We start from the raw sequence: 15263 nt of genomic DNA, 5'->3' as shown, positions 1-15263 counted from the left end.
AACTTCACACTGGATTTCAAGCAACTTGGATTTTGCTCCTCTCCAGCCTTTCTCCAGACTCTGGCGCCTTGACTTCCAAATGAAATGCAAAACTTGCTTTCGTCTGAAAAGAGGACCACTCTGCAACTGTCCAGTGCTTCTTCTCCATAGCCCAAGTCAGACGCTTCTTCCGTTGTCTTGAGTTCAGAAGTGGCTTGACCATGGGAATACGGCTATTGTAGCCCATTTCCCGGACACGTCTGTGAACTGTGGCTTTTGATACCTGGACTCCAGCTTCAGCCCACTGTCTTTGAAGCTCCCCCAAATTCTGGAAGCGGCTCTTCTTCACAATTTTGTTAAGGCTGCGGTCATCTCTCTTGGTTGTGCAGCGTTTCCGGCCACAATTTTCCCTTCCAACAGACTTTTTGTGGATATGCTTTGAAACTGCACTCTGTGAACAGCCTGCTCTTTGAGAAATTTCTTTTTGTGTCTTACCCTCCTGATGGAGGGTATCAATGATGGTCCTCTGGACAGCAGTCAGATCAGCAGTCTTCCCCATACTTGTGATTTAGTTTACTGAACCAAGCTGAGTGTTTTTAAGGCTCAGGAAACCCTCGCAAGGTGTTTCGAATTAATTAGATGATTCAGGTGATTAGTTGAATAGCCTACTTGTATACTTTTTCATGATATTCTAATATTTTGAGATAGGATTTTTGAGTTTTCTTAAGCTGTAAGCCAAATTCAGCAATATTAAAATAATAAAAGGCTTGAAATAGTTCAGTTGATGTGTAATGAATCCAGAATGTATGACATTTTTGTTTTTTTTTAATTGCATTACAGAAAATAAAGAACTTTATCACAATATTCTAATTTTCTGAGACATTCCTGTATATAGAATGCGATCGCTTTTGTCAGAGCACAGCAGAATGCGCGTTCATACAAGGGGGAAGGATTTTGCAGGGGAGTCGGATTTGGGCATGACACCGTACCTTGACACAGCGCGTTTTAATGTATCCGCCTTTTCAGACTCGTCCTTGAATTCATGTTCATATTTCGTCTCGTAATGACGTTTAACACTTGACGTGCGAGGTACAACGCTCTCGAGGCATAATGCACTAACAGCACGGTCATTTTTTTCACAAAGCCCCATTCGTCTGTCCACGCTGGCTGGAAAGAACGAGATTTTTCGCTCGAGGAGCCGTCATGATTTGGCTGTCGTGGTTCGTTCATTTATCGCGCGCCGGTGTTTCTGTGGGAAGGTTAAAACAGATCTCTCCTCCTCTGCGAGGCACCGCGCAGACACAAGCTCACCGTAAAGCCGCTAAACAATGAAAGCGCCCAATAAAAATGTCTAAATTTCTGGTAAAAATGCACATTTAAAAAAAAAAACATTACTTTTCCGTGCGCTCGCGTGCCACTGGTTAACCCCTCGCGTACCATTGCTGGCACGCGGGCCATAGGTTGCCGACCCCTGACTTACGCTTATCACATACTCTTCCAAACTCAATTACCAACCTTCTCAATGTTTCCTCAGAATCAGCCACAAGCGCTGTGTCATCTGCAAACAACAACTGACTTACCTGCCACACCGTTCCACTGTTATCCATCATCTCTACACCTCTGCCAAATACTCTTGCATTCACCTCTCTCACCACACCATCCATGTACACATTAAACAGCAATGGCGACATCACACACCCCTGTCTCACATCAGTCAACACAAGGAACCACTCACTTGTCTCACTCACTACTCTTACACATGCTCTGCTGTTCACATAAAAACTTCAATGCTTCCACAACTTTCCACCCAATCCATACATTACCATCACCTGCCACAAGGCTTCTCTATCAACTCTGTCATACGCTTTTTCCAAGTCCATGAAATCCAAATAAACATCCTTACCTTTTGCAAAATATTTCTCGCGCACCTGTCGTACTGCAAACACCTGATCCACACATCCTCTTCCTTTCCTGAAACCACTCTGCTTCTCTATCACTACCTCATCCGTTCTTCCTCTCACTCTTTTAATCAAGACTCTTCCATACAGCTTACAGACAATAAACTGATACCTCTCGAATTGCTACATTCATACTTATCACCTTTACCCTTATACAATCACACGTTCATAGAAGATGAATACTTGTTAATTTCGTACAGAATACCCAACATCACATCGCTGATTCGCAACATGTTGCTCGAGTTAAATCTTAAAGCGATAGTATCCTTTAGTGCAGGTTTCACTTTTTGAGAGAGCCATACTATATATATTGATAAAAATTTCTGCAAAACTGCAAACCCACTCTCAAAACAATCTAATTTTCAATGCATTTTATTTCACTGTGTCACTTTAGGTGATTTGATAACATTTATGAATATACTACTGTAAACTTGTTTCCCTCCCGCAATTACTTAGGATGGTTGAGTCTCATTTTGACCTTCATTTTTTTCATAAATAATGGTTTCAAAAGAAGATGCAAGGAGAGTTATTTTGTTAAAATGACACAAAACACTACAAACGAGGATACTAACATAATTACCTTTGATTCAAACGGCGCTGGGCAGCGACAGTGTGCATAGCTCTCCCCACCCCTACCGCTCACCCAATCAAATTGCTCTGTGTTCTTGGCTGGTGTGTCGGTACGTTAACAGTTTGTCTGTTTTTTTTTCATTGTCTCATCAGTGAACCTAAATTGTTTGATGAGTTTCCATCGAAATGAATGCTTAGCGATGGACAGCCAAAACGGGGTCTGTTGGTGTGACACCATGAATGTAAACTGTAGTGGGGAGTTTGCTCTTCATATACTTGACCAAACCATGATTGGTATTAGCTAGAGGTAAGATCTTGGGTTGAACCCGACCCGGGCTTAAATTGTCAATCATCAGGTTGTACCGGTTGGGCTTTTTGCTCGCCGTTATTTTGCCTTTTTTTTTTTTCCCTCATCGTGGAGGGATCTGCAAAGCATGCACTTACTTTTACTCAAGTAATCATTTTGATAAAGAAAATAATCAGTTTTAGTTCAAATGACCAAATCCAAATAAATTGTCAATCCTCGATGTTGGGGTAAAAGACGCGCCGCTTCCTCCTTCCATCTCCCTCACGTCAGACATAATTTCTGCTTCTTGCCAACAGCTTACAAGCTCTACAAACTTTCTGCTTTTTGGCCAAATATTTCACTATTTGCAGCTTGTAATCTGCAGAATATCATTTTCTTTTCGGTGCCATTTTGTTCAGTTTCACTTTTGTTCGCTGCATGCCGCCCAAATGCGCACCCGAACTGTTCATTGTGGCGCTACAATGCACACTTAATGTGAGGGACTTGGCCCCAAGTTAACCCCAAGCAGCGTTGTTTATCCGTAATGCACAGTTCAGCGCTGAAGTACGCATGGCCAAATTAAAGCTTTGTATTTATCATGGGCTCGGTTATCAAATCAAGTTAATCCATCAGATTTAGGCAGGCTCAGGTTTATATACCCACAACGCTGGTCGAGTCGGGCTGAATTTTTTTAGGCCCGATTTTATCTCTACTACTACTGCAACGTCAGCTGCGTGTTTACTAGACTTTACTTCGTGCTTATTGAGGTTTGGATGCTACGAATGAGATTTGCACAAGTAAGATTTTATCGTTTAGCAATATGTACTCATTAAAAGATGCATTTATGGCTCTCAAACTATTGGTTCCCGACCCCTGCTCTCATGGTAGTTAACAATACGAGCACATAATGTCTGACGTTAGGTGTCCTCTCCTGCACATGCCTGAAACTTTAGTGGCTTTCACACAGGAGATTAAGTCACATTTAGTCAACAATCACTCTAAAATATCGAATTTCACCCAAACAATTGTAATTGAGCTTTATGTTCTCCAGTGTGAATCTAGCTTATAAACCAGGGATTCAAGATTTGATGCGTTCATTTAGTTCTAAGCTATAGATAGCACGAGATAAAAGAAGACGATTTTTGTGTTTCTGCACCTTATGGGAACGTGATGTGACAGATGGCCGAGACGGTGAAATACGTGGATGAGGAGCACAAGAACGTCTTTCTGAAGTTGCTGAACGAGCAACGCTTGGAGGGCGAGCACTGCGACATTGCTGTGGTGGTCGAAGACGTCAAGTTCCGCGCTCACCGTTGTGTCCTGGCCGCCTGCTCCAATTACTTCAAAAAGCTCTTTAAGAAGCACGAGGTAGAAACTAGGGATCTACCAATATGGGTTTTTCAAGGCCGATATCGATTATTGGTATTAAGAGGAGGCCGAAACATAGAAAACATAGAAACATAGAATATTTGTTTAAAATTCAAATACAACAAATAGCTCTCAGAATCGTTTTACAGTTGTTTCAAATGTTAGAATTTCGACACAACTAAAATGACTCATCTTTCTCTCAAACCAAGAACTAATAGGAATTAAAATTAGGTTTAGCAGCAACTTGTATAAAAGAATATAAAACCTTAAATAGCTTCCTTATTTATTTATTTTTACAATAAATTAATAAAACTGTCAATATAACTGACATGACTTAAATTAACTTAAAACAAAAATTATATCGAAATTTCAACGGATCTCACAAATTGAAAAGTGTGGGCACTTTTGTTTTAGAGCCAGATTGACAAACTAATGTTATTTTAACAGCTAATCAATCAGCCCTCCAGATTCACGTGCTTTTTATGCTCTGTCTCAATCACAAACACGCACACTTGATTGATAAGATTATATGATAAGAGCTAATATATGTCTCCACCTGAATGTGCTTCCCTAAAACAAGTTAACTACACTTTTCACGCTATCTCTTAGTCACACATACTTTTCATGTTGGGACTCAGGAGTTAGCAAATCTACCGTTGTTTACTCCGCACTAACGTTATTTTTCCTGCTTCTGTGACTCCACCCACAGTTGCTTATTCAATAAAAGGCGCAGGGCTGACAGAGGCAGGAGAAAGAGGGAGAGAGGATTAGCTGCAACTGAGCCTGAAGAACCCAGTTTTGAATATATTTATTCCACACAGTAATAAATAAAAAGATTGGTATTGATATCCATCAAATTCCTAAATATCTTTGCCAATTATCAGCCTGCCCAATAACTGGTCGATCTCTAGTAGAAACAATGGGATCGTTTTTATGGCGATACTCAGTGTGGGGGCATGCGCAGGTAGACAACTCGTCCGTGATCGAGATCGACTTCATCCGCTCTGACATTTTTGAAGAGGTGTTGAACTACATGTACACGGCCAAGATCTCCATCAAGAAAAGGGACATCAACCTGATGATGTCGTCGGGACAGATCTTGGGCATCCGTTTCCTGGATAAACTTTGCTCTCAGGTGCGTTGGGCGCTGGTAAAGAGATATGCGGTGCAACCTTCTGTTGAGGATTTTTATTTTTCCCTACAGAAACGAGAAGACACGCCCACTGAGGAAAAGGACAAGTTCCATTACGACATTGCCAAGATGGTTGCTGAGGCTGAGGTCATCACTTGATTCTGTTTGTAACATTAATAATATGTCTAACGTTCACGAGCATAGGGTGCACTGTGTTAAAAGGCGCACTCTCTGTAGCTAGTTCTGTTTCTGTAATTAACACTACACAAGGCACGCCGTAGGATATGGCGCAGGTGCCCTCTGCTGCGGCTGCCTGACATGAACACAGAAAAGCATGCAAGTATGCGTATTTAGAAATACAATGGAAGCAAAATTGAGTTTCGTGGTTTATTTAAGTATTGAATTTTTATGAAGAACACACAGATGAAACAGAAATAAAAAAAAAAAAAAAGCTGGTGCAAAATCCTCATTCTCTGTTTCTGACCATAACAGTTTCGCGAAAGCTCTATTAAAGGGTTAACTTTCTTCCCTTTCAGCCTTACTTTCAAAGTCACGTTCTAAAAGCTTGAACAACAGCCTCGACAATCCAGTCTTTTCATCATAATCGGCTTGAAGTTTCTGCGTCACCGTAGTCCTGGTCTGGGTGGAAAAATGACATTGTTTCACGAGACAAAAGCACCAAGATGACAATAACTTTCAAATTGCTACATACGCTACAGCGTTGGCATCCATGAGTACTTTCGCAAAGAATGGAGGCATTGCGTGTGACGTCACCTGTCCTCTTCTGCTTGTGGGAAACGTGTGGTGAACACACGAGTAGGCACAAAAGATCACACGTCGCATTTAGTTGGAAATGTGAACAATCTCACAAAAACATCGGATTTTACCCCAAAATGTTGTAAGTCTTAACTCAGCCACAGCACGAACCTGTGACCTCCCAGTTTCGGGGAGGGTGCCCAACCCGGGGTTAGTCTGCTGCTTTGCATGAGGGTGCGCTGCACAACTTGAAAAAAATCTGAGACTTTTATGTGCGCCCTATGCTCGTAAAAATACGGTACAATAATACAGTGGACCCTCTTTTACGTTGCAAAAACACCTGTGATAGGTGAAATCCGTGATTAGTAGAAACCTTTATTTTTTACAATTATGAATTAATTGCTCATATTGCCATTATATAAGTATGACAACATTGGAGGGCTTGTTCTCTCAGTGCAAGTAAAATAAATTAAAAAGGTGAGTGCACATGGATAAAAAAAGAAAAAAAAATGTAAATATGCGCATATTGTCAGTAGCAGTTGTATCGACTATAATACTCATGAACGCTGTATTCTATTATTTACTCTAGTAGCAAAGAACAAACACTTTTTACAGGTTTAAACGTATCTTTAACAAATAAAAGTACTTATTACATGTTTTGTTTTATTTTCCAAATAACTACTGTACTGTCAAATAATAATGCACAATGTCAATCAGTGAAGCAGCAAGACCATGAAAAGTGAACAATGTTATAGCAAGGATTCACTGTACTATTCTACACTACTAAACATTATAGTCAAGTCAAGTCATGTTTATTTGCATAGCCCTTAATCACAAAGAGTCTCGAAGGGCTGCACAGACCAGATTATTGAAAACCACAGACTCATTACACCATTTCCTGATCTAAAACCTACATGAGGGCAAATACTACACATATTATCAACATAAAATATAGGTTATTCATATGCTATAGAGTAGAAGTATGTTTTAAGCTAAGAGCAAGGAAAAACTCAAAAACCTCAACATGAGGAAAATGAATGTTTATAATATTTCAATAATAATAACCATATTTGTTTGATTATAACGTGCTTTTTTTCAAGTCCGGGTACACGTTGCTGTTTTCGTACAATTATTGATCAGTCAAAAATGTTGCTTAGCAGAATTGCAAAACATTGGATGCAACGAGAATTGAACCCGGGTGGCGGTGGTGAGAGTGCTAAATCCTGACCCAAAGATCATCAGTGATGGATGACATATTAAAAGGCATTACATTTTATCTCATTATCACACTACTTTTAGTCACAGTACCAAAACAAATATTAAAGAATGGAGAAAAAAAAGCCAGAATGTTCTCCTGAAAGATATAAACCCAAAAAGCACAACAAGTGAAACAACTCTTTGGTGGATCAGATGATGAATTAGATTTTGAAGAACATCAATTATACACATTGTAAATTTATGTTGCTATTGTATAAGTAGTTTACATTTTCAATAAATTATTAGAATCATAGCTGCATGTATTCAATGTTTGTTACTTAACAATGCTGAGTTGAGATGAGAAAAAGTGAAACATTCAATTGCGATTTTTAATCAAAAATTCACTGTTTGCGTTGTACACAAATAAATACAATATCATATTATTTTATTGTCACTCACCTAGAATTATTTTTATTTAGGGGGATGAAAATACCACTCTCCCCTCCTTTAGTATTTTTTTGTTCTCCTGGTTTTAATGGACCATGTGTTTGGGGCTGTGCAGGTTCTAGGGGAGCACGAGGACACGCCCACTGCCGAAGACCTTGTTGCCGCCACGGCCAATCAGGAGCTGGACAAATCTCCCAACGCAGCGTTGCGTGTGCAGGAAGCCATTTTAAAAGAACTGGCCAACGAGCACGTGCACAAGGTAGCGCAATCGAGCATGTTTTTGGAGGTCACTGTGAGACGAAACTCAGTAGCTTTCCAGGTGGCGTGCTATGACCAAGACGTGGTTACCGACATGGAGGCGGAGCCAAAGGATTTAGGGGCAGAACACCACGCCACCCAGACGCTGACTTTTGCCGACAGCATGGGGGAAGTGAAAGATGAGCAGCCGCCGGCTTGGGCTGCAGCCGCCGCAGCCGACATGAAGTTTGAGTATCTGCTCTACGGACACCGAGAGCAGCTATCGTGCCATGTGTGCGCCAAGACCTTCGTGGACGAGTCCAGACTCAGGTAGCTATTAATCCCTTATGGTTCCTGTAAAATTCCTTGAACCGTTTAGAGAATATGGACGCTTTTGGTCTCTTTTGAAGAGTAACACTCTGAAATTTTGTCCCAAACTGATGTTATCACTGCAAAAGCTACTTACATTTAGTAAAGTTTTATCACACAGAAATAGAAGGTTTTTATTCTCGCCTGACTTTTTTGGGGAATCAAATGCCTGTAAATGAGTGTAGCATGGGCACCTAAGCTGAGAACAGGTGAGACAATAGCTTGAAGCCTTACTTTGTACCTTCTCAAATTTGATCACAATCTAAAAAACTAAACATATTTTACACGTTTAAGGGTAAGTCTAGGCGTTTCCAAAAGGGGCCATTTAGAGACGACCAGTTCACAGCCCTAAAAACTTTGCAACCGTGTATTTTGCTTTGGTCAATTTTTAGACATTGTGAAAGAGTTGTAAATGTTTTCAGAAGTCCACGCATAATTGTGCACACTTGCGCGTGATAATCATATGTAAAAATGGGTTCCGGGTTGTATTTATGCACGTTTATTTTTCGTCTGTTTTGAATATAGCCCATTCAGTTGCATACAATTGGATTGGGAATTTCATTGGCTAACCAATGTGTCACTCAACATTTAAATTGGTTACTATTGGCAGTGTCTGAAACTCATGACAAAAAGTTACCAGACACTAGGGCAGACAACTCAGAAAAGTTGCCTGCCCAGCTAAAAAGTTGCCTGCCCCAATTTTCACAACTTGAAACGCAATAAGACAACTACCGTATTTTCCGCACTATAGGGCGCACCGGGTTATAGGGCGCACCCCCAAAAAATGGTTTTTGGTCCTATATCTTCCATAGATAAGGCGCACCGGATTATAAGGCGCTACAATGGGAACGTCGACAAAACAGTCAGATGATTCAGTCAAACTGATTACCCACTTAACATTCCCAAAGCTTGCAAATAAGCAAATACGTGTCGTAGACACGTGCGGATGCGGTGTCCGTACGATGTCACTTAAATGCGTCATTTCAAAATCATTTGGAAGGTTAAAGTCTTGGAATTCAAGAAATGGCAACCATTCCTTAGTTTCTATTATATTTTTCACTTGGAACTTTACTGTGCATATGACAATAAACACTTGGAATTGAGTTTAATTCACTCAACTCATCACAGCAACATCAAGATCGTTCTAAAACAAGATACCGGGAAATTATAAAGCTGCATAACTCACCTAAGTGCTCACGTTCAATAATGATACGCAATCATGGTCTTCTTACAACCGTGAGTGTAGTAAATCCAGGAGAGTAAAATATCTACAGATACAGACTAATGAAACATGTTTCTTTATGGCGTTGTTTAGCAAGCTTGCTATTCAGTCATCCTTTTCGGCCAATTGCAGGGTTTGTTTTGGCCCTCTAGCGTATCCGAGGCTCCGAATAACTTCAGCCAATAGCGATCGATGTAACGGATGATTGACACATCTTTTTCGGCCAATTGCAGGGTTTGTTTTGGCCCTCTAGCGTATCTGAGACTCCGAATAACTTCAGCCAATAGCGATCGATTTAACAGATGATTGACACTGACACATCTTTTTCGGCCAATTGCAGGGTTTGTTTTGGCCCTCTAGCGTATCCAAGGCTCCGAATAACTTCAGCCAATAGCGATCGATTTAACGGATGATTGACACATCTTTTTCGGCCAATTGCAGGGTTTGTTTTGGCCCTCTAGCCAATCCGAGGCTCCAAATAACTTTAGCCAATAGCGATCGATTCAAATGATGATTGACACATTGGTTAGCCAATGAAACGCCGGTATATAAATCCCAGCATACGCCGCGGACTACTCCACGTTTGGGGGAAAATCGGGTCGGCTGTTGCGTAAGTTGCGAGACCTTGCGAATTTAATATTGAGCCATATATAAGGCGCACTGTATTATAAGGCGCATGGTCAGCTTTTGAAAAAAATTAAGACTTTTAGGTGCGCCTTATAGTGCGGAAAATACGGTAATCGTATTTTTTTGCTTGAAAAGGTTGTCGGCCACCCGGGCAGAGACGTTTTGTAAGTTGTACGCCCGACGTAAAAGATGCATGCCACGGGCGTCAGGGCAGACATTATTTCAGACGCTGCTATTGGCTAAAGATTTTTGAAGCTGAAGTAGTCATATCGTTTGTTTGTTTTTTCAATACCTCATAGGTTCTCATGGGCGAAAGACCGTGAAAGACTATTGAAAAAAGGCGTCCCGGGGGAACCGGCTCCCTTCTTTCACTTCATAGAGACCTTTCGTTTGAAACGACACCACTCGAGTGCTGTCAAAACTGAGCCCTCAATTTGCCTTTTCTTTTGGTGCATTAGTAAGTACTATATACCATAAATACTATGGTGATATGATTAAAAAAGAGAACTTTGAGGAGAACGGAAATCCTTGCCGCTGATAACGGTGTGAGGTTTGCTAGGGAAAAAGCACTGATTTTAACCATCAGTAATGGCAATGGCAGAAAAAAATAGTTGGATGAACTCGTTAATAAAAATATAACGGCATTACATATTGCTGGTATTTATAACTGTGTTATTCCCAACACTGCAAAAGGCTGACTGAGGATGTTTTGCTTATCTTCCTTAAACACAAGAAGAGACAAAGTAACGCTCTGCTTTCGACCGTCGGTAATGATAACAGCATTGTAATAGCAGAAATAATAATCAGTTAGATGACTGTTACTGAAAAGATAACATTGTTACGTAACTTTGTTGTTTATAACAGCATTGTTTCCAAGACTGGTGACCTTTTGTGCGCTTAGGAAACACGAAAAGCTCCATTCAGCAGAGCGGCCGTTCGCCTGCGAGATCTGCGCCAAAGCCTTCACCACACACGCTCACCTCAAAGGTAAAAAGATGCCGACCTGGATTCAAGTACATGTTTGTGACATTCAGGGTTCATGCGTGTGCTTGAAATCCTTAGGCTTTAATATTGTGTATTTAAGGTATGGAAAATGCTTGAAGGTTTGGGTGAAGTGCTTGAAAATGCTTAAAATTGTTTGAAATGTTTCTTGTAACTTTATGGACCACGCAATAAATACTTAAACGTGCATGAAAATGACCCTGACACGCCTGTTCTAGTGGCTTTTCATTATGGCGTTGTCATGTGAACAACTCCCCATACTGGTTTTACCTAAGAGGACAGCTCTATTTAGACAGCTCTTTTGGCTCAGCTCCCAAAGGGCTGCTCAGATTTTTGTTTATTTTAAACGATAAATTATTATTAATAATGAAACATTATGCACCAAACTATTTAAGGATTCTTAATTTCGTTTGTTTTCCAGGAAATCCCTGGAAAAAAAGAAATTCAAATATTCACAGATCTCCCCCAAAAATGTAAAATACATAAAAAGTTTAGCTTTTTACACACTGAACAGATTTAAAGTTGAACAACAACACAAAATCATGTTTATTTAAGTCATGTTTATTTGTATAGCCCTTAATAACAGAAAGTCTCAAAAGGCTGCACAGACTATCAATACGCCACCCCCCAATCCAAAATGTAAATCAAAAACATTAACTCTTCAGCGCTATAAACAAATGATAAAATACAAAACAAATTAACTCCATAAATTGTATTTTAACCAATTTAGACACAGCTCATCTGAAAAACATGCAATAAATATAAATTAAAATAAATAAAACAAAAAGCAAAGGCTCAGCAGTCTCTATATATTGAAAAATTGAATGCACTCTCCTTCGTAGCAATCGATATCATTCAAATTAGTTAAAATTGGGCTTATTTGTCTACTTTTTATACACGCAGTGCTTTCTTTCTTTTTTGTCTTCCGTATTGAACTCAATTAATACACAACACCTATGGAGCCCTCTCCATGTTTGTAATCAAGTGTGACATATTGAAGCTATGCATGCATTATTGAAGCAGAATTGCAGAATTCATGTCAGTTTTTTAGCAACCCAACAGCTCAAGATAGCACAAAGTATGTGCGAGCAGCAAGATAGCGACTTCATTTAGTCATCAAATTTAACAACAACAAAAAAATCCTACCTTTGATTGGCGCTGGATTTCTTCCTTTGAATGTACTGGAAAAATTTAAAGTGTACGAACCCTGGACATTGCTTTTGTCGTTCGTCACAGAACACCTGAAGATCCACACGGGCTTCAAACCTTACAGATGTGATGTCTGTGGCAAGTCCTTCATCCGGGCGCCTGACCTGAAAAAACACGAGCGGGTCCACAGCAACGAACGGCCGTTTGCCTGCCAGATGTGCGATAAGGTGAAAAGACGTCCGTCCGTTTGTCCGTCCGTTTGTCTGTCTCAACTGTCCATCTGTCGGTAGGCCTTCAAGCACAAGTCCCACCTGAAAGATCACGAGCGTCGGCACCGGGGAGAAAAGCCGTTTGTGTGTGCATCGTGCACAAAGGCCTTCGCCAAGGTGCTTATTTTATTTTTTTAGTCAAATTTAAAACTATCAGAAAAACAAATGTTTGCTCTAATAAATCGTCAGCACTGTACGTTCTGTAGAATATCCGGGTATTGTCAATAATATTGTCGCTATAATGTGATAAAAATCTTTGATTGTGTTTGTTCATTGTCTAACTAAGAGCTCATCAACCTTTTTGATGCTGAGAGCTACTTTTTGTTTTTTATTAGCGCAAAGGGCTACTAGTTTAATACGTATTTTTGGTCAAGTCATGTGATGCCTTTAATCTCCAAACAGAAGAGCAGCTTCACCGACAGACTGCTGTCACAGTCTTGTTCCTCGGACAGACTAAGGAGATCATTCCTCCCTCATGCCATGAGATTCAGATTCAGATTCAGATCTACTTTATTGTTATTCTAGTACACGTGTATACAGAACGAAATGTCGATACATCTGACCCGCAGTTTCCTCGAATGTACAGATATAAGTAAAAGTTGTATTGTATTATGGCTACGTATAGTATTTTACCATACCATAGTGCCGATAGTGCAAGAGGAGTAGCTAACCAGATGTGCAAAATGGGCATTCAGGTTAACAAGTCAGGTAAACAGTAACATTAACACTGTAACAGTAACGCTGTAAGTACAATAGTGCAGAGAGCAAATGTGCAAGGAGTGGCAAGCTATAAAGAACTGCCAGTAGTGCAAAAAGTCAGATTAGCAGCCGTTAAGATTTAGGTTAACTATATAGTCAGATTAGCAGCCGTTAAGATTTAGGTTAACTATATGTTAGATTGACCATTTAACAGTCTAATGGCCAGGGGGACTAGACTACTGCGGAACCTGGTGGTCCTGCACCGCACACTGCAGTACCTCTTCCCAGAGGCTAGCAGAGTGAACAGTCCATGATGGGGGTGAGAGGGGTCCCCGATAATGTTCTTAGCATGGGATAGGCAGCGCTTCTGGCCAATGTCCTGAATGGAGGGAAGTGTAGTCCCGATTATTTTCTCTGCTGTCCTCGTTACCCTCCTCACACTACCCCAGTCGGTAGCGCTGCAGCCTCCACACCACACAGAGATACAGCTGGTCAGGATACTCTCTATGGTGCCCCTGTAGAATGTGATGAGGGAGGGTGGGGGCAGGTGGGCTCTCCTCATCCTCCGCAGGAAGTACAGGCGCTGCTGTGCCCTCTTAACCAGTGATGCAGTGTTCACGGACCAGGTGAGTTTGTTTGTAATGTGCACCCCTAGGAACTTGATACTGCTGACAACCTCCACAGCCTTGTTGTTGATGCAAAGTGGGGCATGGTTGGGCTGGTTTTTCCTAAAGTCGACAATGATCTCTTTAGTTTTGTCAACATTCAGGACCAGGCTGTTGTCCCTGCACCAGGCCACCAACTGCTCCACCTCCTCTCTGTAGGCCAGGTCGTTGTCGTCCCTGATGAGGCCCACCACTGTTGTGTCGTCAGCATACTTCACGATGTGGTTTGTGGCGGACCTAGGGACGCAGTCGTGTGTCATCAAGGTGAACAGCAAGGGGCTCAGGACACAGCCTTGGGGGGAAGCCCGTGCTGAGGTAGATGACATCTGAGATGTTCTGACCTATCCGCACTGATTGGAGTCTGTCACTGAGGAAGTCCAGCAGCCAGTTCCGCAGGGGGGTGTTGAAACCCAGGAGTCTCATTTTGTCTACCAGATGTTGTGGGATGATGGTGTTGAATGCTGAACTGAAGTCCAGGAACAGCATCCGCACATGGGTGTTCTTCTCCTCTAGGTGTGTCAGGCTCAGGTGAAGCGCAGAGGAGATGGCATCACTGGTGGAGCGGTTTGTCCGGTAGGCAAACTGAAAGGGGTCGAATGAGGAGGGGAGACTGGAGGTGATGTGCTCTTTAACCAGTCTCTCAAAGCACTTCATTATGATAGGAGTCAGTGCAACGGGCCGGTAATGGTTGAATGATAAGATCTGGGGTTTCTTTGGCACAGGGATGATGTTGGCAATTTTGAAGCATGATGGTACTTTGGCTTGGTCTAGCGAGGTGTTGAAAATGTCTGTTAGTACACAAGCCAGCTGATCGGCGCACTCCCTAAGTACCCGCCCCGGAATGTTGTCCGGGCCTGGAGCCTTCCTTGTGTTGACCCCTCTCAGGGTCTTTCTCACGTCGGTTGAGTCCAGGTGGAGTGCCCTTTCGTCCTGATTAGGAACCGCTTTCGCTGCAGTGGTGCCGTTTTGTGCCTCGAACCTTCCAAAGAATTTGTTGAGGTCATTCAGAAAGTCCATGCTAGTGTCCTGCACTGGGGTGGTGGTTGGCTTGTATTTGGTAATGGCCTGAATGCCTTTCCACATATCCCTGGTGTTGGTTTTATTGAGGAAACGTTCCTGGATTTTTTGACTATACGTTCGCTTTGCTAGTATGATAGCACGGTTCAGGTTAGCCCTCGCTGATCTCAGCGCCTCCTTGTCACCAGATTTAAAGACAAGGTTCCGTACTTTTAGTTGTTTGCGTATCTCAGCAGTCATCCAGGGCTTCTGATTGGCACGGGTGCATATAGTTTTGGTATTGCTGGGTCTTTAACTCCAAGTAAAAGCCCACA

General features: G+C 41.6%; 1 protein-coding gene across 4 annotated transcripts in view; it reads left to right on the top strand.

Annotated features, from left to right (window-relative positions):
* The window catches only part of zbtb14 (zinc finger and BTB domain containing 14), a 34227-nt gene that overhangs the window by 15772 nt on the left and 3192 nt on the right, over positions 1-15263 (top strand). For all 4 annotated transcript variants that reach the window (XM_088322020.1, XM_088322019.1, XM_088322021.1 and 1 more), the window contains exons 2-9: positions 3973-4161; positions 5126-5296; positions 5366-5440; positions 7809-7952; positions 8013-8260; positions 11050-11135; positions 12387-12526; positions 12590-12685. In XM_088322020.1, the coding sequence (XP_088178146.1) occupies positions 3973-4161; positions 5126-5296; positions 5366-5440; positions 7809-7952; positions 8013-8260; positions 11050-11135; positions 12387-12526; positions 12590-12685 (1149 nt within the window). The remainder of the gene's footprint in view (positions 1-3972; positions 4162-5125; positions 5297-5365; positions 5441-7808; positions 7953-8012; positions 8261-11049; positions 11136-12386; positions 12527-12589; positions 12686-15263) is intronic.

Source organism: Urocampus carinirostris, chromosome 18 (assembly GCF_059441175.1).
Source record: "Urocampus carinirostris isolate Australia breed hairy pipefish chromosome 18, RoL_Ucar_1.0, whole genome shotgun sequence".
Taxonomy (NCBI): Eukaryota; Metazoa; Chordata; class Actinopteri; order Syngnathiformes; family Syngnathidae; genus Urocampus; species Urocampus carinirostris.
This window is presented reverse-complemented; position numbering and strand designations above follow the sequence as displayed.